The sequence below is a fragment of the Diospyros lotus genome, chromosome 15 (genome assembly GCF_014633365.1).
Source record: "Diospyros lotus cultivar Yz01 chromosome 15, ASM1463336v1, whole genome shotgun sequence".
Lineage (NCBI taxonomy): Eukaryota > Viridiplantae > Streptophyta > Magnoliopsida > Ericales > Ebenaceae > Diospyros > Diospyros lotus.
The window spans coordinates 21,536,448-21,560,350 of record NC_068352.1 but is presented as its reverse complement, the minus strand read 5'-3'; the positions used below and the strand labels follow the sequence as shown (position 1 = coordinate 21,560,350).

General features: G+C 34.5%; 1 protein-coding gene across 1 annotated transcript in view; it reads right to left on the bottom strand.

The window, feature by feature from the left end:
• Positions 1 to 22,556, bottom strand: part of LOC127792497 (uncharacterized) — a 23,766-nt gene extending 1,210 nt beyond the window's left edge. Inside the window, exon 1 of the mRNA XM_052323000.1 lies at positions 22,323 to 22,556. Coding sequence (XP_052178960.1) covers positions 22,323 to 22,449 — 127 coding nt within the window. The 5' untranslated portion in view covers positions 22,450 to 22,556. The remainder of the gene's footprint in view (positions 1 to 22,322) is intronic.
• Positions 22,557 to 23,903: the final 1,347 nt, after the last annotated feature.

Here is a 23,903-nt window from a genome sequence, read left to right as displayed (position 1 = left end):
GAGCAATACCACCTCTGATTTCCACACAGCAACATATATGATATATATATAAGTTATATATGAAAAGTTGGAAACCCAACCAATATCATCATCAGCTACACCTTATCTTAACCAAGTAGGAAAGTTAAAAAAACAACCATCTCTATTTACTGGCAACCACAAACTTCAAACAGGGTCCAAAAAAGAAAAAGAAAATGATTGGCAGTATCAATGAATATGTTGATACATTAACAAAGTAACGAGAGCCCCACAGATTATTCTGTGACAAAAGTTGGCATCCGCTCTTGGGAAACAAAAAAAATCTGAAATCAGACAAAGTTCCATAACATGGAGGAGAGAAAATTTTAGATAAAAGACCACAAGCCAACTCAAACCAATACTGACAAAGCAGCCTTGGGCACTATAAGATGTATGCCAAAAGCAAGTAATTCCTTGCTTTGCTTGAAAACTCAATAATTGTCACCAAACACGGGATACAGGAATATATAAGATGATAAGAATTCAAGTACATAGAATACAGGAATAACTATTATTACATATTGGTTGGTTGGTGGGTTTGTGTGCTGGTTTGGGGGGGGGAAGACAAAGAAAGAGACATGTTCTTTAACAACAGGCTTCCGTCTCTGCTCAAATTCTCCTTTGCATACCTCTGCCCCTCAACCAAGACACAAAATTCCACTGGTACATAGTTTATCTTACCAGCTGTCCCCAAATCTATATAGGTTTTTGGATGGAAAACCTATGGATATTGGATGTGATGACTAGGAGAAAAATCACAACATCATTTGCCTCAAAAAAAGGACAAGATGGGTTGGTGACAAGGCTAAAATATTGGCCAAGTCAGAAAATAATTTTTATTACTTAGAAAAGTACTGTATGAGAAATGGCATGGGGATTATTGATTTACTCAACTACATTCATTTTGCAAGTACGTTGCTCTTTGCAGTTTTTCCTTATGGTTTCATGGGAAGGTTCTTATATCATGGAGATATCCCATCACTTTTTTGCATGTCCATAATCCATGTTTATTATCTATGACAAGATCTAGTCAGTATATAAGAGGGAATTCTGGCGGAATTCAGGCATCCTGAAATCTAACATGGAAGAGAATGTAATACTCATTGTGAAGACAACCAAGGAACAAAAAGGCATGTGCACTAAGGAACATACAAGAACAGTAAGTTGTTTCAACAATTATCAGGACCATTTGTAACCATCATTTTTGTTGATGATAAAATTATTATAGATAAGAGAGGAGAAGATAAATCAAATATGTTTAAATCCCCTCAATTATTTTTATCTTTCTGTGTTACCTTACTCTCTGCACATTGTCACGAGTGTTCTCTTTTACTGTTTCTTTTTTCCTCGCTTTTTCCTGTCATCTTTACCTATACTAGAATCTTGCTTTCTTTATGTTGTCTCTAATGAATGGTAAAGCTCCTCCCAACTAAATCTGTATTTCTTTAATTTATGACCCATTAAACCTTTTAATACTCATTTACTCTGTATTTCTCTAATGATGGTTTTAGTTATGTTATTTGGTAGACCCAGTCACAGAGACAAGCTATGCTCTTACTTATTGAAAGTTGGGATATCTCTTGCTTCACTATTTGGACATGCCACATAGAAGATGAACAGTAAGCTGTTTTTTTGCTGAAGTAATTGCTTCACTATTTGCTGTTTTTCTGGCTGTTTTTAATAAAATATTAAAAATCTGTATCAAATCAACACTAACCTTTAAAAATATTAAATTGATCATAATAAAAGCAATTCAGGTGGTAGCGATTCGTTTCACTTAGATTCATGGTCAAATATGTGCATTTACTTAACACATAAAAGATTGTGAATATATTGGTAGGATTTTTTCATAAACATAAAAAATGTCAGTACATGTATAGAAAATAAGCAACAATTAAATATGTTATTTCTTGACTCCAATTTGTTATCTCTAAGTCACAATAGAATAAAAATTATAACAAGATTCGTCATCAAGTAAAATTTACTTAAAAAGTAAAAACAAAACTGTAACCACTTAACACCGCTTGAATGTGAGACTTCATATGAAATTTTCATTTTTCCTTTCTAGCTGGTTTAATCAACAACTCAGAAGTAACTGTAGTTTATCTCTAATTATGTATATACATTATAAACTAAAAAGAAAAGGATAGATTATATTGTCTCCTAATAAACTGTTAACTATACTTTCATTTTTGTTATCATAATAGATATTTGAAATATTTTTACCTTAATTTATTGTATGATATTTCTTATTTAAAAAGTGTTTGCCCCATTTTAAAAAATTTAAAGACTGATTTGAAAAAAAATAAGAATCATTGGGTGTCAAGACTATGAATTGCAATGGGTTTGAATTTATGATTTTTGTTTTGTTCTGTTTGAATTGTAATATGAAGAAAGAGACATGAACATGTTGATTGTTGGGGTCTAATTAATTTGACTAAATTGAGCGATGGGTTAGGATTAATTCAAAACTTTGTGATTGATTGTCAAAATTTGGTAACTGTAATTTTCTCATTTCCCTTTTCATCGGCTTCAAACACATTGGTTGAAGCTGAGGCCTGCTAGTTGGTAGTTGCTGGTCGTTACTACTATTACTATTCTGTTGTTGTCTTCTGTTCATTAAGGCACGTCTCCTTTTCCTTTCTTTACTTGAAAAAACAACATAAGCACAATACAAATCCTTGTATATATATGGCTAAGGGCCTATTATATAATTAGCCATAGGGGTTGAAAGTTTCAATATGGGTTAAGAATTGATGCGAATTTGTTGTAGATCATGGACATACGTGAGCAACGGGCATGAATGTATAATAGAGTGGCTCCTAATCATCGATGGCTAACAAATGAGTTCTTATGTGGAGTTGAGAGTTTCATATATTATGTATGTGCTCGGCCACAGTTCTTGCGGAATGACGAGACCTTAAGGTGTCCTTGTGTTAAGTGTCAATGTAGAAAATTTCTAAGTGTGGATGATGTGAAATTGCATCTTTATCAGAAGGGATTCATTGCCCATTACTATTATTGGACATGCCATGGGGAAGATGAGCCCCCATGGAATCCCACGTGCGAACGAAGGCACCAGCACAAAGGGTTTATGAGGATAATCCAAATGCATATGCTGCAATGGTGATAGATGCTGCAGGTCCTTCTGTTAGAGTTCATATTTTGGAGAATGAAGAAGAATAACCTAATATAGATGCGCAAGGCTTCTATGACATGTTGGATAATGCAAGAATACCTATATATGGTTGCACTACTCACATCGAACTTTCTACACCGATGATGATGCTTAGCATTAAAGTTGATTTCAACTTACTTGAGCAATGCTATAATGCTTGGGTGTAACTAATAATTGAGTTGATGCCCGAAGGCAACCGGATGTCCAAGGACTTTTACAGGACAAAGAAGATGATTTCTAAGATGGGTCTTGGGTTTCAAAAGATTGATTGCTGTGTTAAAATGTGTATACTCTATTTCAAGTATGATACTGATGCAACTGAGTGCAAGTTTTGTCATGTCCTACGATATATAAGCCACAAGGTAAGACTTGGGAGGCGAAAGGATGTTCCAATTAAACGGATGCGGTATTTACCTATAATACCTAAGCTTCAGAGGCTTTATGCATTGAAGACAACAACTTGGGAGATGAGATGGTACTATGAAAACCCATAGGAGTCAGGTGTGTTGTCCCACTCATTTGATGGAGAAGCATGAAAGCACTTTGATAATGTGCATCTTGATTTTGCTTGTGAACCACGCAACGTCAGGCTTGGGCTGTGTGCTGATGGCTTCACACCGTATGGTCAATCTGGAAAAACCTATTCATGTTGGCTCGCGATTGTCACTCCTTATAAGCTTCCTTCTTGGATGTGCATGCGAAAAGAGTATTTGTTTATTACAATAATCATCCCTGGTCCTCACAATCCGAAATCTAAAATAGATGTGTTCTTACAATCTCTCATAGACAAGTTAAAAATGTTATGGGATATTGATGTGCCAACATACGATATTTCACTCAAACAAAACTTTCAAATGAGGACTGCACTGATGTGGACTATTAATGCCTTTCTCGTCTATGACATGCTATCATGTTGGATGACTGTGGGCAAGTTAGCATGCCCGTATTGCATGGAGAATTCAAAAGTATTCATGCTAAATCATGGTCGAAAGACATCATTTTTTGATTGTCATCGAATGTTTTTTGCCCATGAATCACTCGTTTCAAAGGAATTTAGATGTTTTTGTTAAGAATAATGTTGAAAAGGGTAGGCCTCCACCACGTTGAGCGATGATGACATATGTGGTCGACTTTGGGCGTTGCTAGAAATAACTGAAACATGTCTAATTCGCACGCAAGGTTACGAGACATACCATAATTGGACAAGGAAAAATATTTTTTTGGGAGTTGGCATATTGGAAAACAAATCTCATTCGCTACAATTTGAATGTAATGTGTATTGAGAGAAACATATTTGATAATGCTTTTAACACCGTGATAGATGTCAAAGGCAAGACAAATGACAACATTAAGGCTAGGATGGACATAAAAGGGTATTGTTGACGTAGGGAACTTGAATTAGTGGCACAAGATAATGGTAAGTACTTAAAGCCAAAGATCTGATATGCTCTCGACGTGGAACAAATGAGAGTAGTGTGCGAATGGGTATGTCAATTAAACCTTCCTAATGGGTATGCATATGATTTGGCTCGTTGTGTAGACATGCAAGAAGCAAAGTTGCATGATATGAAAAGCCATGATCGTCATGTTTTCATGGAACGTCTCATCCCAATTGCACTAAGAGCACTCCTAGATCTTATATGAAAGTCTCTAGCAGAGTTGAGTCAATTCTTTAAGGAATCATGTTTTTCAACTCTTAGGGTCAATAATTTGAAAATAATGGAGAAAAAATTAAGATAACAATTTGTAAGTTGGAGCAAATTTTTTCACCCGTGTTCTTTAACTTAGTAGAGCACTTACTTATACATTTGGCTTATGAGGCACTTGTTGGCAGATCAGTACACTATCATTGGATGTATCCATTTGAGAGGTAATTACAATGGCAACATTACACAATATCCCTTATTATGTGACCTAGAAACTCGAGTTAATATATTTTTGTTTACTTAATAGGTTTTTGCACACATTGAAACGTAAAATTAAAAATAAGGCACGTGTGCAGAGCTTCATTTGCGAGGCATGTATCACAAAAGAAACCTCTACTTTTTGTTTGCATTATTTTGGACCTGATGTACAATCAAAGATTAGACGAGGTCCACAAAATAATTATGGTGTTGACTTATCGCCAGATCATTCAACTTTTTCCATCTTCAATCATTTTGATCGACCATCAAGTGTATACAAAGATCGATTATTAGATGATCGAGAAATAGACTATGCCACATTATATGTTTTTCTAAACGGTGATGTGGTCCAACCATACATTAAGTAAGTAATTACTCATATCCTTGATATTACCAACTAATCGATTACTAAATGATCGAGAAATAGACTATGCCACATTGTATGTTTTTCTAAACGGTGATGAGGTCCAACCATACATTAAGTAAGCAATCACTCATATCCTTGATATTATCAACTTTAGGTTCCTCATTTGTATGTATGATTAACGTAGCCTTTATCAACGTAGTTTATTTGTGGATTCTATTAAAGCGGATGCACCATACATGATTGAAATTGATGTATATAAGATGATAGAGGTTGATTTTTTGAAATGGTTTAAGGAATGCGTAAGTCTATCTTAAATTACTGAACTTATTATTGTGACAAATATACGAATTATGCCATGTATTTTATATACGCAGGTGCATGATCCAACTAATGAGATTAATGATCATCAAATACATGACATGTCATGGGGGCCCTTGGCCTATGTACATTATCAATGAGTACAAGTTTTACACAAATTCATGGAGTCAAGGCAAGTCAATAAGAAACAATGGAGTTTGCACTAGAAGGTTAGTATACGGGCAACTCGGAGATGACTATTATGGTATACTCCACGAGGTAATCCAATTGGAATACCTAGGATTACCAATCAAACAAGTGGTGCTGTTTAATTGCACATGGTTCGACCTGATCCTTAGACGTGGGGCTCGAATACATAATCAATATGGAATAGTTGAGGTTCGAGCTAATAAGAGGTATAATCGATATGATCTTTTTATACTTGCCTCTCAAGCGCATCAGGTTTATTATGCTCCGTATCTATCTCGACAACGAAATTTGGTAGATTGGTGGCTGGTCATTCGAGCTAATGCTAGGAGCACAGTTTACGTCCTAATTATTGAGAGACCAAGGGATGCATATCAGGCACATGAGGAAATGCTAGCGCAGTTGGCTGTAGTTGGGGACGAATAACTCGACACCCTTAGAGATGAAGTTGGTGAATTTGAATGGGTGGATGAGTACTTTTTTGTTCAGAACCTTGTTACGTGTGATGAGGAGCTAGATGATGAAGAAGTTGAAGATGAGGACGAAGATGAGGAATAGTATAATGACGAGCAGTTACAGGATACATAATAACTATATAGGTGATAGTGAAATACTGCAATCTTATCCTTACATTTAATTTGTTAGTTCAAAACACAATTTTAAACACGAGTTCATGAATATAACATAAACCATTATCCTACATGATAAATCATATTTTATTTCGAAAGAATTTAAAAATTGTTATCGCATGCCTGCTAACTGTTATTTGTTTTGTATGATAGAATATGACATATAGAGCATCATATGGCCAATCTATGCGACATCGCCAGTTTAGATAGAGTGATGGCGAGGACCACATTGGTACACCCTATCTTTAGCTTATTTATTACTTTTAATGTCGAACCTCTTACAATCATATATATATATTTTTTGTAGGGGAACATTCATTTCCGTCGGCCAAGATGAGGTTTGATTCTCCTAGCCCATAGACACCCCACCCTAGCTATGACGGGCCTTCTTCCACGCCCATTGAAGTTGAGGTTTCATCTATGCCCACAGTTACCTCTTAAAATCGTCTCATGACACGCCAGTTAGGTTTCTTATAAGTATTTCTTATTTACTAATTAATTTTTATTTCAACAAAGAAACTTTCATTTTAGCACACGAGTTCACAAACTAATATGTGCTTTAACATGTTTGATAACAATTTGTGCAAATTGGATATTTCTTGAATCATCCAAAGTAAGCTTGAGGGGTTATGCCTAAATTGGAAAAAGACAAACCATACTTTCAGAGAAATGTGGTTTGACAAGTTTAAGGTAATGTATTGCTTTAGTATATCAATGATTGATGATTTGCTTTAATAATGTCTAAATTTAATTTTTATTGCAATCAAGTGAATAGTATGATTATGGTTTGTAAAAAAATGATTCATATTCACAATAAAACAACACTTTTGTTATTAGTAGTATAAATTAAATAGTGTATTTTCGTACTGTTGGTAATATGCGATATTTGAATGTTTTTTTATTATATGTATACATGTTTTTTCTATTTCTTATATTTATTTTTATATGACTAGCTGTGTTAGTGATTAGAAATAAATGTCTCACATATTCTATTCGAGAAATTTTTTTTAATATGAGTATTATATGAGCGATATGTTTGCTATGAAAATAACCATTGTTTTGATTTTATTTTGTTTTTTTTTTTTTTTAATTTTTACTTTGTCTTAATATTATAGAAGAACTGGTCTTGGGATAGTGAATTGGAACATCAAAGCAGAGATTAATTTTGAAAATATTGGCTCCAACTGTTTGACAGACATATTGTTTCTTGCCCGAAAAAATTTGATTAAAAAATCAAGTTGGATGTGTCCGTCTGTATTCGAAGTCTTAAAAGAGTATTGGAATTCTGTAGAATTCAAGAACAAGTCTGAAAAAATAAAGAAAAATTGAGTCTCAGATGTTGAGGGCAATATGCATACTTGTGGTTCTATTCTCATGACGGAGCATAAGAAAAGATTGATAATATTTGATATTTTTTATTTTTATTTTACTTAATTAATTTTTAAGAAACAATAATTTTTGCATGAATATATTTTTTTTCCCTTTCAATCGAGGCAATTTGGTTGCCTACATAGAATATCCTCGGTTGTAAGGGAAAAAAGGTATTTATGTAAAAATTGTTGTTTTTTAAAAAGTAATGAAGCAAAATAAAAATAATAAGAAAATGTCAAATATTATCAATTTTTTTTTTATGCTCCAACATGAGAATAGAACCACAGGTATGCATACTGTCCCCGACATCCGATGCTCGATTTTTATTTGTTTTTTCAGACTTGTCCTTCAATTATGCAGAATTTCAATACTCTTTTAAGACTTCAAATACAGACGGACACATCCAATCTGAATTTTTTAGTTAAATCTTTGTGAGTACGAAACAATATGTTCGTCATACGGTCGGAAGCAGTCTTTTCAAAATTAGTCCTGATTTGATTTTTCAATTCACTATTCTAAGATCAGTCTTCTATAATGTTAAGACAAAGTAAACGTTAAAAAAAATAAAATCAAAACAAGGGTTATTTCATAACAAGCAGACCACCCATATAGTATACATGCTAAATAAATTTCTCGAATAAAATATGTGAAACATTTATTTCTAAGCACTAGCACAATTAGTTATACAAAAATGGATACAAGAATTAAAAAAAAATACATGTATACGGGTAATAAAAAAGTATTCAAATATTGCATACTACTAATAATTCGAAGATACACCATTAAATCTATACTACTAATGACATGAGTGTTGTTTTATTGTGAACATGAATCACCTTTTTACAAGTCATAACCATACCATTACTTGATTGCAATTCAAATTAAATTTAGACATTATTAAATTAAATCATCAATCATAGATATACTAAAATAACACATTACCTTAAACTCGCAAAACCACATTTCTCTGACAGCAAGGTCTATCTTTTTCCAACTTGGGTATGGCCCCTCAAACTTACTTTGGATGATTCAGAAAATATCTGGTTTGTACAAGTTGTTATCAAACCTGTTAAAATACACATTAGTTTGTGAACTCATGTGCTAAAATGAAAGTTTTTTTGTTGAAATAAAAATTAATCAGTAAATTAAGGAATACTTACGAGGAACCCAACGGACATGTCATGAGACGGTTTTGAGGGGTAGTGTTATTTCACTTGTATTAAATTAGATGATAATTTGTGTATGCTGTCATTTGTATACTTCCTCTCTGCATTTTTTCGGTTAGAATAAGTATAATTCTAGAAGGTATGTTTCTAGAATGGTGGTTGACTGTTTCAATTAGTTAGTTAATTTTGGTTAGACGGTCAGTTAGTTAAGTCATTGTATCTCACGCCCCTATAATCTATAAATAGGGATCATGGGGCAAGGCAGTGGGGTGTGTGTGTGCGCTTCATTACAGAAAGATCTTTTGTTTCTATCTTGTGGGTTGGGATTAATGGAGAGATTGAAAGAGAAAGGCTGGGTATAAGTCTTGTATTCTCGGGAATCTATTTAACTTTCAGGGTATATGGGTTGGGTATAGATTCGAGTACTCTTGTAATCATCTTAAAGGTTGTTTCAAAATTGTGGATTGGAGTGCAGAATAGCAGTCTGAATGTAGGTCTCTTTTGAGATCGAACAAGTATAAATCTTCGTGTGTTCTTACTGTTTTTTTTTTGATTCTCGGTTATGTTATTTATATTGTTTGTGTTCTCGGGTGTGGGAATGTCTAGGGTGAGTTATTAGAGTTGAGAGGATTTGAGGGAGTGCTGCGATATACTCTAACAAAGTGGTATCAAAGCGAATAAGTCTTCTTCAGCGACCAAGATTTTCAAGAAACTCAAGGAATCTCGCTCAACACAAGAAAATGATATGGCGCAATCTACCTCCAGATTTGACATTGATAAATTTGATGGGACAAATGATTTCGACTTATGGAGGATAAAGATGGAAGCTCTTTTCTGTAGTCAAGAACTCGAGGGAGCTTTGGAACATGAAGCCAAGACAATAGACATAACTACCGGGAATGAAGTATCGACAGTGACTGAAGAACAAGAAAAAGCTCAAAAATAAATCAACAAAAAGGCCTATAGTATGCTGATTCTAAGTCTGAGAGATAAAGTACTTCAAGAGGTATTGAAGTGGAAGACGGCGACAGAAATCTGCAAGAAGCTTGAAGACCTCTACCTTAGAAGAACTCTGTCTAGCCGTCTATACTTAAAGGCCGGGTTTTTCAACTTCAAAATGCTAGAATCTCAAAAATTGCAGATCATATAGATGAATTTAACAAGTTGGACATAGATTTAGAGAACATAGGAGTGAAATATGAAGATGAGGACAAAGCGTTAGTGCTCTTATATTCACTGCCTAAATCTTATGAGAATGTTGTAGACATCCTTCAACATGGTAGAGATAAGCTCACATTAGAAGATGTCATTGGTGCATTAAATTCCAAATAATTGAGGTTTAAGATGAATGATAAAACTACTCATGGGATGCCTTATCAGTTAGATCAAGAAGCACAAAAAAAGACAAAAAGAATAGAGGTAAATCTAGATCTAAATCTAGGAATGGAAAAAGTCCTCTAAAGTGCTGTTACTGTCAGCAAGAAGGTCACATTAAGCGACTTGGTCCAAAGAGGAAGAAGGACTTAGCCGAAAAGGAAAATTTAGGAAGAGGGGCAAACTATTGTGACTTTAGTTAATGATAGTTTGGAAGCCCTTATATTAAGTGAAAATGCAAACAACTTAGAGTGGGTCCTGAACTCTGGTTGCTCCTTTCACATGACCCCAAGAAAACATTGGCTGCAAAACTTTAAAGAAATCGATGGAGGAAAGGTCTTGCTTGGAAATAATCATGAATGCAAGGTTCAAGGGATTAGAGATATTAGGTTAAAGCTCCATGATGACTCTCTTAGAACCCTAACATCCGTTAGGTATGTCCCTGAATTAAAAAAAAATCTGATATCTCTTGGTGAATTGGATAGGAATGGTCTTAAGTTTAAAGGTGAAGATGGAGCTGTCCAAATTTTAAAGGGGTCTCTAATCTGCATGAGGGCTGTTTTAAAGAATGTAATTTATCTTCTGCAGGCCATCATTCTAGGTGGTGAAACTATAGTCGTTAGCATTAATTCTAGGTCCAAAGCAAGTCTGTGGCATTTAAGCATGTCACATATTAGTGAGCAAGGGCTTAAGGAACTTGCAAACCAATGTATTCTGGATTTAGGACAATCTCTAAAATTAAATAAATGTGAATCCTGCATCTCAAGCAAAGCAACCAAATTAAATTCAATAAAACAACAATCCATTCATCTAAAGCACCCTTAGATTATATACATTCAGACTTATGGGGTCCAGTCCAAACAGAAACTCATGGGGGCTCTCGGTATTTCTTATCAATTATAGATGACTACTCAAGGATGATGTGAGTATATGTTCTAAAATCAAAGAATAACATTTTTGAAATATTTAGGACATGGAAAAGTATGGTAGAGAACCAAAATGGCAAGTCGGTCAAGGTCATAAGAACTGACAATGGGTTGGAATTTTGTAATAGAGAGTTTGACCAAATGTGTAAGGATGGTAGTATTATTGGACACCTTACAGCTCTCGAAAATCTCAAGCAAAATGGGGTTGCCGAGAGGATGAATAGAATCCTCTTGAAAAGGGTAAGATGCATGTTTTTTCATGCTTATTTACCCAAGTCTTTTTAGGGGTGAAGCTATTGCTGCAGCAGCTCATGTTCTTAACAGAACACCCTCTAAAGCTATAAGTCTCCAAACCCCTTATGAAAGATGAACTAAACATAAGCTAAGCTTAACCTATCTTAGAGCATTCGGTTGCCTAGCCTATGCTCATATAAAGCAAGGAAAACTAGAACCAAGGGCAAAGAAATGCCTGTTCATTTGTTACCTATCGAGTGTTAAAGGCTACAAACTATGGAACTTAGAATCAGATGGACCAAAAACTATAGTTTCTAGGGATGTTTCATTTGATGAGGAGTCTACCATAAAATTAGGAAGCCATGAACCTCAGCATGATCAGGAAGAACCTAGAGAAACAGTTTGGGTGGAGATTCTTGATATAACCCCAAATCTGACCCAAGATGTCCCAGAATCCGAGCATGAAATTCCTAAACCTAAATCTATTAGTGACCATCACCAAGTCCAAGAACTTTCTCAAATTGAAGGGGAAGACAGTGACAATGATGTAGATTCCAGCTTAGGAGACCTCCTTAACCCTGATAGGTATAATGTGGTAAGAGACTGGCAGCTTAGATCTCGTAGACCTCTCCAAAGATAAGGTTACTCAGACCAAGTAGCCTATGTATTCATTAATGCAACATAATCTATAAGAGAAGATCCTCTTGTGAAGTGGTAATGGCCTCAAAGGATGCAGACAAGTAGCTGGAAGCGATGTAGTCTGAGATTGCATCCCTTAAGAACCATACCTAAGAATTAGTTGAAAGACCAAAAGGGTAGCGTGTGGTAGGCTGCAAATGGTTGTTCAAAATTAAAAAGGGAGCAGGAGTTCACTCTAAGCCTAGGTATAAGGTAAGACTGTTGTAAGAGGTTTTACTCAAGTTCCACTTGTTAACTTTAACGAAGTGTTCTCTCCAGTTGTGAAACACTTCTATAAGAATTCTTCTAGCCATTACTACCCAATTAGATCTATATCTTGAGCAAATGGATGTAACAACCGCTTTTCTTCATGGAGACCTAGAGGAGAAGATTCTAATGGATCAATCTAAGGGTTTTGAACTTAGGGAGAGGTGGAGAAGGTATGCCTGCTTAGAAAGTCCTTGTATGGACTTAAATAGTCTCCAAGGTAGTGGTATCGAAAGTTTGATTCGATCATGTTAGGTCAAGTAATAAATAAAGTTTGAATGTCCCTCTACAAAAAAAAAAAAAAAAAAAAAAAAATGATTGTGAGAGGTTTGACATGCAAAGTAATAAATAAACTAAAGATAAGGTGTATCAATGTGGTCCTTGCATCACTCTGTCTGAACTGACAATGTCGCATAGATTGGCCATATGATGCTTTATGTATCATATTCTGTCATACATGACAAAGAACAGTTAGCTTGTGATAACAATTTTTAAATACTTTGAAAATAAAATATGATTTATCATATAAAATAATAGTTTATGTTATATTCATGAACTCGTGTTTAAAATTGTGTTTTTTGTACTAACAGATTAAATGTAAGGATAATATTGTAATTTTTCACTATCACCTATATAGCTATTCTGTGTTCTCTGACTGCTCGTCGTTATACTCCTCTTCCTCTTCGTCCTCATCTTCGACTTCTTCATTGTTTAGCTTCTCATTACCCGCAACAAGGTTTTGATCGTAGGAGTACTCATCCACCCATTCGAATTCTCTAACTTCATATCTAAGGATGTCGAGTTGTTCGTCTCCAACTGCAGTCGACTGCACTGACATTTCCTCATGTGCCTGATATGCATCCCTTGGTTTCTCGATAATTGGGGCGTGAACTATACTTCTAGAATTAGCTCGAATGACCACCCATCAGTCTATAAAGTTTCGTTGTTGAGATGGATACGGAGCCTAATAAACTTGATGCGCTTGAGAGGCAAGTATAAAAAGATCATACCGATTGTACCTCCTGTTTGCTCGAATCTCAACTATTCCATATTGATCATGTATTCGAGTCCCACGTCTTGGGGTCAGGTCATGTTCAATTACACAATACCACTTGTTTGATTGGTAATTCTGGGTATTCCAATTGAATTACCTCTTGGAGTATACCGTAATAGTCATCTCTGGGTTGCCTGTATACTGACCCTCCAGTGCAAACTCCGTTGTTTCTTATTGACTTGCCTCGATTCCATGAATCTGTGTGAAACTTGTACCCATTGATAATATACACAGGCCATGTGCGCACCATTTTCAAGGGGCCTCCCATGACATGTCACGTATTTGTTGATTATTAATCTTATTAGTTGGATCATGCACACCTGCGTATATAAAATACATGGCATAATTTGTATATTTGTCACGACAATAAGTTTAACAATTTAAGATAAACTTACGTATTCTTTGAACCATTTCGAGAAATCAACCTCTATCCTCTTATCTACATCAATTTCTGTGTGGTGTATCCGCTTTAATAGAATCCACAAATAAATTGTTTTTATAGAGGCCATGTTAATCATATATGCAAATGAGGAACCTAAAGTTGGTAATACCAAGGATATGAGTGATTACTTGGTTAATATTTGGCTGGACCTCATCACCATTCAGAAAAACAAACAATGTGGCACAATCTATTTCTCGATCATTCAGTAATTGATCTTTGTACGCACCTGAAGGTCGATCAGAATGATGGAAAAAGTTGAATGATTTAGCGATAGGTTAACACCATAATCATTTCATGGGCCTCGTCTGATCCTTGATTGTACATCAGGTCCAAAATAATGCGAATAAAAAGTGGTAGTTTCTTCTGTGATGTATGCCTCGCAAATAGAGCCCTCCACACGTGCCTTATTTTAACTTTACGCTTCAATGTGTGCAAAAACTCATTGAGTAAACAAAAATATATTAACTCAAATTTTTAGATCACATAACAAAGGATATTGTGTAATGTTGTCATTGTAATTACCTCCAAAATGAATACATCCAACGATAGTGTACTAGGTCGCCAACACGTGCCTCATAACCTAGATGTACATGTAAGTGCTTTATTGAGTTAAAGAACCCAGATAGAAAAATTTGCTCCAGCTTGCAAATGGTTACCTTAATGTTTTCTTCCATTATTTCTAGTTTATTAACCCTAAGAGTTGAAGAACATAGTTTCCTAAAGAATTGATTCAACTTTACTAGAGGCTTCCATATAGGGTCTGAAAGTGCTCTTAGTGCAATTGGGAGGAGGCATTCCGTGAAAACATGATAATCATGGCTTTTCATACCATGTAACTTTATCGTAATAGTATTTCCATGACACTGCTGTCTCTCTTTCTCTGTTTACGGGAAATACCCTCCCTGACTCTGCTGTCTCTCGTACTCTTCCATGGAGTCAAACTCATATGAGTTCCCACTGTTTCCATAAGAATCCTCACTGTTCCCATTATCGTAATAGTATTTCCCTTGTCTCCCAGCACCCACATAGCCGCCATTCTTGTTGTAGTTATTGTTGTTGTAGAAGCCGCCATTCTTGTTGTTATAGTAGTAGCCATTAAAGTCGTTCTTGTTGTTGTTGTAGTAGCCGTTATTGTTGCTTTTGTAGGGATACCATTTTTCTCGTTCTTGGAAGCCCTGCTGGCTGAGTTCTTCGGCCGGGATTTGATTCTCTTCGTCAGCGATGGTGGTGGTGGTGATTGTTGTTGTAGTGGCGGGAAACTCACTGGTCTCGTGGCCGTAGAGGCCGTAGCCATTGCCATAACTGTCGTCGCTGCCGCTGCCGCTCACCGAAGAGTTGATAAAATATGATTTATCACATAGAATAATGGTTTATGTTATATTTATTAACTCATGTTTAAAGTTATGTTTTTGAACTAATAGATTAAAAGTTATGTTTTTGAACTAACAAATTAAAAGTAAGGATACGATTATAGTTTTTCATTATCACCTATTTAGCTATTTCGTGTCCTTCGATTTCTCGTTGTTATATTCCTCTTTCTCTTCGTTCTCATCTTCGACGACTTCATCATCAAGCTCCTCATCACCCGCAGTATCATGATCAAAGGAGTACTCATCCATCCGTTCAAATTCACCAACTTTATCTCTAAGGGTGTCGAGTTGTTTGTCTCAAATTGCAGCTAGGCATTAACATTTCTTCATTTGCTTGATATGCATCCCTTAGTCTTTTAGTAGTTGGGGCGTGAATTGTGCTGCTAGCATTAGCTCAAATGACCACCTATCAGTCTACCAAATTTTGTTGTCGAGATGGATATGGAGCATAATAAACCTGATGTGCATGACACTATAAGAAAAATAGTTTTTAGTAACGAAATTATTTCGTTGCTAATATATTTAAATATTTTTTTAATTTAACGACGAAATTAGCAACGAAAAACTCGTCATTAAATTTAGCGACGGAATTAATAATGGAAATCCCGTCGCTAAAAAATAAAAAAAACTAAAATTTAGCGATGGGGCTACCTTATCGTTAAAAAAAAAAAATTTAAATAAAATTAAGTAAAAAATTAAAATTTAGCGACGGAGTCAATCCCATCGCTAAAAACTTAAAATAAAAAATTAAAATTTAGTGAAGGGTTTACCTGTTGCTAAAAAATAAAAAAAAATTAAAATTTAGCGATGGGTCTATCCCGTTGCTAAAAAATACAAAAAACTTAAAATTTAGCGACAAGTTAACCCGTCGCTAAAAAATAAAAAAAATTAAAATTTATCGACGGAGCCACCCCTGGCTAGAAAATAAAAAAAAAATTAAAATTTAGTGATGGGTCACCCTTGTAGCTAAAAAATAAAAAAAATTAAAGTAAAATTAAATAAAAAATTAAAATTTAGCAACGTGGTCTACTTGTCGCTAAAAAATAAAAAGATTTAAATAAAAAAATAAAATTTAGCAAGGGGTCAGATTTATCACTAAAAAATAAAAAAATTAAATAAAAAATAAAAATTTTTACATTTAAACATATCAAAATAATTTTTACTAACATTAATATTAGTAAAACTTAAACTAATAATTTTTTAAACATATTACAAATTAAAATCAAAATAAGAAAATAATTTTTCACCTGCTAATATAATAATTAATAAAATTTTATTTAAATTAATAATAAAATAAAATTAAAATTAATAATCATTTCCCTTTACTAACGTTAATACTAAAATTAATATCATTAAATAAGTTTAAGAAATTTTGGTGTATAAATATAATTTTGAAATATTTGAAACAGAATACTATAAATATATTTTATACACATCAATAAACAAAGAGGCTTCTAGATCGGTTGGCTCGCGTGCAGAACTTGGTCATGAGAGGTTGAGGGTTCGAATCCGGTAGAGAGCTTGAGATAATGGCTTGGAGTAATATTCTAGCGCTGTCACTTGGTGAATAGAGGCGCGGCCACATGGCGCATATAAGGGGAGAGCGGGGCCTATCACGCCTTGAATTTTGGGATTGAATTTAACAACGAAATTAGCGACAAGTTTATCCCCTGTCTCTAATTAGAGACAGGGGATAAACTCGTCGCCAAAAAAATCCTGTCGCTAACCCCGTCACTAAATTCATCGCAAAAAAATTTAGCGACGGATTTTGACGTTTTAGCGATGAAATTTTTCGTTGCGAAAACGTTAATTTTTTATAGTATGAGAGGCAAGTGTAAAATGAACTTACATATTATACTTCTTGTTAGCTTAGACCTCAACTATTCCATATTGATCATATATTCGAGTTTCACGTCTAGGGGTCAAGTCGACCCATGTGCAATTGAACATCACTTGTTTGATTGGTGATCCTGAGTATTCCAATTGGATTACCTCTTAGAGTATACCATAATAGTCATTTTCGAGTTGCTTGTATACTGACCCTCTAGTGTAAACTCCGTTGTTTCTTGTTAACTTGCCTTGACTCCATGAATCTGTGTGAAACTTGTACCTATTGATAATGTACATAGGCCATGTGCGCACCATTCTCAAGGACCCTCATGACATGTGACGTATTTGTTGATCATTAATCTTATTAGTTAGATTATGCATATGCGTATATGAAATACATGGCATAATTCGTCTATTTGTCACGATAATAAGTTTAGTAATTTAAGATAGATTTACGTATTCTTTGAACTATTTTAGAAAATCAACCATTATCCTCTTATCTACATTAATTTCAGTCATTTGTGGTGCATCCGTTTTAATAGAATTCACAAATAAATTGTGTTTATAGAGGCCATGTTAATCATATATGCAAATGATGAACCTAAAGTTAGTAATACAAAGGATATGAGTGATTACTTACTTAATGTATGGCTGGATCTCATCACAATTTAGAAGAACATACAATGTGGCACGGTCTATTTCTTAATCATCTAGTAATTGATTTTTGTATGCACCTGATAGTTGACCAGAATGATTGAAGATGGAAAAAGTTGAATGGTTTGGTGATATGTCAACACTATAATCATTTCGTGGATCTCATCTGATCCTTGATTGTATATCTGATTTAAAATAATGCGAACAAAAAGTGGAGATTTCTTATGTGATGCATGCCTCTCAAATAAAGCCCTCCACACGTCTTATTTTTAACTTTACGTTTCAATATGTGTAAAAACCTATTGGGTAAACAAAAATATATTAACTCAAGTTTCTAGGTCACATAACAAAGGATATTGTGTAATGTTGTCATTGTAATTATCTCTCAAATGGATACATCCAACGATAGTGCACTGGGTTGCTAGCACGTGCCTCATAAGCTAGATGTATAGGTAAGTGCTCCATTGAGTTAAAGAATCCAGATGGAAAAATTTGCTCCATCTTGCAAATGGTTACTTTAATGTTTTTCTCCATTATTTCTAACTTATCGACCCTAAGAGTTGAAGAACACAATTCCTTAAAGAATTGACTCAACTCTGCTAGAGGCTTCCATATAGGGTATAAGAGTGCTCTTAGTGTAATTAGGAGGAGACGTTTCATGAAAACACTACAATCATGGGTTTTCATGCCATTCAACTTTTATTCTCGCTTGTTTACACAATGAACCAAATCAGATGCATACCAATCAGGAAGTTTTAATTGACATACCCATTTGCACATTGTTCTCATTTGTTCCACATCGAGAGCATACCGGGCCTTTGGCTTTAAGTACTTGTCATTAACTTATGCCACTAACTCAAGTTCCTTACGTCGACAATATTCTTTTATGTCATCATAGTTTTAATGTTGTCTTTTGTCTTACCTTTGATATCCATCATAGTGTTAAAAATATTATTAAATATGTAGAATATGCATTACATTCAAATTGTAGCAAATGAGATTTATTTTCCAATATAGCAACTCCTAAAAAACGTTTTTTCTTGTCCAATTGTGATATGTCCCGTAGTCTTGCGTGCGAATTGGACATGTCTAATTTGAGATGGATTAATTCATCTTTTAAACCCGTCTTAATTTGAGAGGGATTTTTGAGATAATTTTTTTTTGTCTCAAATCAAAGACAAATTTTTTTATATCTCTAAATCTGTCTCAAAATCTGTTTCTAAAATGGTATTTTCTTGTAGTGGCCATGTCACCAAATCAATAGACAAACATTTGTTTCCACATATGGCATCACCTTGATGTGTAAGAATTAATTACCAATTGAATTTATACCATTTAGATAAGATTGCAATCATGTGCACTACTAATCTTGACTCTAGGATGCCTTCATAGATAGAAAAGAATAATGACTTTCCCACAACTTAGTTAAGATAACATCACTGATGTTCAAGTTAAAAAAAAATTTTTTTTTTTTAAGAACTGAAAATAATGAAGACTATAATGGATTGTCATACCTTTGGCTTACTTTTTGACATCTTTTTATATATTTTGGAGTGAGACTAATGACAAAAATAAACTAATCATGCCTATATGGCATAGGATTATTTGACTCTTATCTTATTTCGTTAATTTGGTATTGAGTTGAACTAGGATTATTAGATAAATTGGTATTTTCTTGTAGTGGCCATCTCACCAAATCAATAGAGAAGCATTTGTTTCCCACAAATGGCATCAACTTGATGTGTAAGGATTAATTACCAATTGAATCTATACCATTTAGATAAGATTGCAATCATCTCCACTACTAATATTGACTGTAGGATGCCTTCATAGATAGAAAACAATAATGACTTCTCCACAACTTAGTTAAGATAACACCACTCCGATGTTTAAGTTAAAAAAAATAAAATAAAAAATGTTGAGAATTGAAAATAATGAGGACTATAATGGATTGTCAAACCTTTGGCTTGCTCTCGATATCTTTTTATACGTTTTGGAGTGAGAATAATGACAAAAATAAACTAATCATGCCTACATCGCATTGGATTAGTTGACTCTCTCGTGTTTCATTAATTTGGTATCGAGTTGAACTAGGATTATTAGATAAGTAGAAATTATCTTGACTTAGGTTTGGGCACATGATATCAAGAACATTTGGAATGCCTCTTCGTAATTCTCTATACTAAGTTTAGATTTTTATATCCCTTAAACCTTAGGAGTTGCCTCAAGTTGAGGTCTTAATGGATGATTCTTCTAGATTTTCTTTGACTTAGGGTATCACCTCTAGTAATTGATGGATAATAACTATCATTTTCTTACTTGAAGAGTATTTCGGAGTTTATCTTTTACCTTTGATTAATTAGGTTTTCTGATTCTGGTTTACCTTGAATTTCTCAAGGATATGCTTCATTTGAGGTCTTGATTTTTATAGGTGCTTGAAGCCTTAACTAGTTATCTCGTTTAAAGTCAGATTCAAAAGTTGATTGAGTGTTGACTTATTTACTAAAATAGATTTACCTGTGAAAATGCCACATGCTAGCTTCTTAACTATTCTCAATGTCATATCACACTTTTTTTTTTTTGACATTAGGTTTCGTTCTAATTTTTTACATTTTATTATATAGAAAAAAACCATCTAAAATTGAAATTTGAGTATTTAAAATTAAAAATTTTAAAAGATATCATTCAAAATTAATCTATTAAAATACATCTTATAAAATTTTCAATTGGAAATTATTCATTTGATTTTTTTTATATTTAAATTGTATTTTATAAATAAAAGAATTTGAAATTTGAGTATATATTTCAAATTAAAATTTTAAACAATCTCTCAAAATTAATCGATCCAAGTATATCTATAAAAGTTAAATTTCAATTGTTCACACTAGATACTATTCCATTTGCAATTTTTAAATTCAAAATTTTAAACTAAATAAAAATAAAAATAAAAATAAAAATAAAAAATACCTAATTCACTCCTCTACACTCCTAAATTTTTATGAATTAAGCTGTTAATTAGCTGAGGGTGATCAATGGCATACATGAGAGACCTTATGTTTAAGGGAGCCTATCCTACAGATATGCCTCATTATTTTGATAGTTTATACTAGAATAATGCTATTCATTTAGACTTGAAGATGAATGTGACACTTTTTCATAGCAATGAAAAAGTAAAGTGTCAATATTTATTGTGTATTTTTATATCATGATCATGGAAAAAAAAGATTTTGTGATTATATGACATCCATTGATAAGGGTATTGGGGTGTTGTGAAAAATGGATTTATTTTAAATCAGACTGATTTGAAACAAGGGCGGATCTGGGGGCCAGGCATGGGCTCCAGCCCATGCCCACTCCAGCCCTTCTCAAATCTGTCATGGAATTTAGACTATTGGAGGTTGAAATGATTTCTGGATCTAGGGGCCAGCTCTCCCTCAGAACCATCACTAGATCCGTCATAAATTTCTTGTTTTACTCTCTCATGCATCCACAACATGAGGCTTGCAAAATAAATAAATTCCCTAATAAAAGGATTCAAGCACAACCAGAATGGTATATCTGAGGGCTTATTTCTCATTTATTTTCTCCCATTCCAATCAGAACTTGACTGTGATCCAGAATTCTGTATTTTGATTCAAAGAACAGAAAGAACCAAGTCCTTGAACTACAGACTACAGTACATGTAAATTAATTAGCAAACACCCCTTTTAAATCATTTTCGTATATAATAATAATAATAAAAAAGAAGAGTCTATAAATATTTAAGATTATCAAGACTCAACTTAAAATCTCAAATTCAGTATAGGAATCTCTCTTTCTCTGTTTACGGGAAATACCCTCCCTGACTCTGCTGTCTCTCGTACTCTTCCATGGAGGCAAACTCATACGAGTTCCCACTGTTTCCATAAGAATCCTCCTCACTGTTCCCATTACCGTAATAGTATTTCCCTTCTCTCCCACCACCCACATAGCCGCCATTATTGTTGTAGTTATTGTTGTTGTTGTAGAAGCCGCCATTCTTGTTGTTATAGTAGTAGCCATTAAAGTCGTCCTTCTTGTTGTTGTTGTAGTAGTCGTTATTGTTGCTGTTGTAGGGATACCCTTTTTCTCGTTCTTGGAAGCCCTGCTGGCCGAGTTCTTCGGCCTGGATTTGATTCTCGTCGTCGGCGATGGTGGTGGTGGTGGTGGTTGTCGTTGTAGTGGTGGGAAACTCACTGGTCTCGTGGCCGTAGAGGCCGTAGCCATTGCCGTAACTGTCGTCGCTGCCGCTCACCGGAGCCGGAGCCGGAGCCTCTGATTCCGGCGCCAGAGCCTCGGATTCCGGGGCCTGCGCCGGCGAATCCGAAGGCGAAGAAGGTATTACTAGCTCTAGGGCTTCCGACGTGAAGAACTTGCTCTCTCTGGCTTCTGCTTCATTGCGGAGAGAGGGTAACAGCACTGTGAGCAAAAGAAGAAAACCCAAGCGTCCTGCAAACCCAGCCATGAGAAGAAGAAGAAGAAGAAGAAGAAGAAAGAAGAAAGAACGGAGAAGAGAGAGATGATGGTTTGTGTTTGCTCGGAATGGAGTTATGTGATCTAAAGTACTCCCACCTATATATAGGGAAAAGTGATTTTTTTTATTAATAAATAAATAATAATAAAACAACACTAGCAAAATCTTTAGGTTGAATTAGCTACTCACAAACCCTCTCTTCTTCAATGATACAATTTTCACTAATTTTGAATTTAAGCATATTTATATTTCCATAACCCTTTACGTATTAATTAATATAGCCGGTGTTTTGGGTTTAAGAATTGAATTTTCTAAAATTAGTGGATTTTGTTTTCTCCTTACTCCGCGGAACAACTTTCTCTCCCCCAACTTTCTTCCGGGAATTTTCCGGGAAAAAGTGCGGAGATTGTGGGGGGGATTGGAGGGGTGTGGGTGTGGGTTGGTGTGGGGCAAGAAATGATGGGAAAGAGCATGTGCAATCCATCATCCATGAGAATGTCTAATAAGTAGTGATTAATAGTCAAAAGGGCTGAGTTTCCTTTTTATTTTTTTGGTTTTTAGATGCTTAAATGGAGGCCCTGCCCTTCTTCCTTTATTAATAAAGGCAAGACAAGAGGCCCCATCCCTCTTTGGCAGTTGAATTAGTTGGGGGAGGCAGGCAGCTTTATTATGTTTTCATCTCTTTTGGTCCATTCTTACTTGTTAAAATGATAATATGCCACCATTATTACTTTGGAATTAAGGTTGCAGATTCAACTTCCCTTTCACTTTCTTTACACATGGAATTAGTTTGCAATAGAGATTTTTTCTTTTTTAATCTAAACATAAGAATATGGCCTACTTATATTTTTTAATTGGGTGACATACATGTTGGAAATAAATGGACAGAAACGCACAATAAATGTATGAAGCTCAAAGCATGACAACAAATTTCACTTATCTTAAAGGATAATTTTCACCTCTCAAAATGGTGAAAAGGCTCGGGTGGCTATCCTTCAAGATATAACAAGCCTTTCCAAATATGTGTGCACTCACGGGATTTGGGAACAAAAGGCAATGTAAGAACCCAACAAAATGACTATAAAAGCAATAGGGGAAACAAATAAAGGGCACGAGCAACAAGGGTCTGCTTTTATAGGCGAAGAAATGTTAACATTGGTAGAGATAATCAATAGTTGGAGATAAGCTAAGGTAGTTAGCATATGGATTAAGGATAAGAAGAAAAAGACTTGGTTAGTAGAGATCCGATCTTTCTCAACTATTAAAAATCAATTCAGAGCAGTCTCGGGTATAGACTGAAAAAGAAAAAGAAAATTGAACAAAAGATTGCAATGTGCAATCCCTAACTCGGGCGGGGTAGGGGGAACAAATCGTCAATTTTGACTTAGATTGATCCAATCCCTCTCTTGCAAGGCCCTAACTTTCTAATAGATTTCATAAACTTA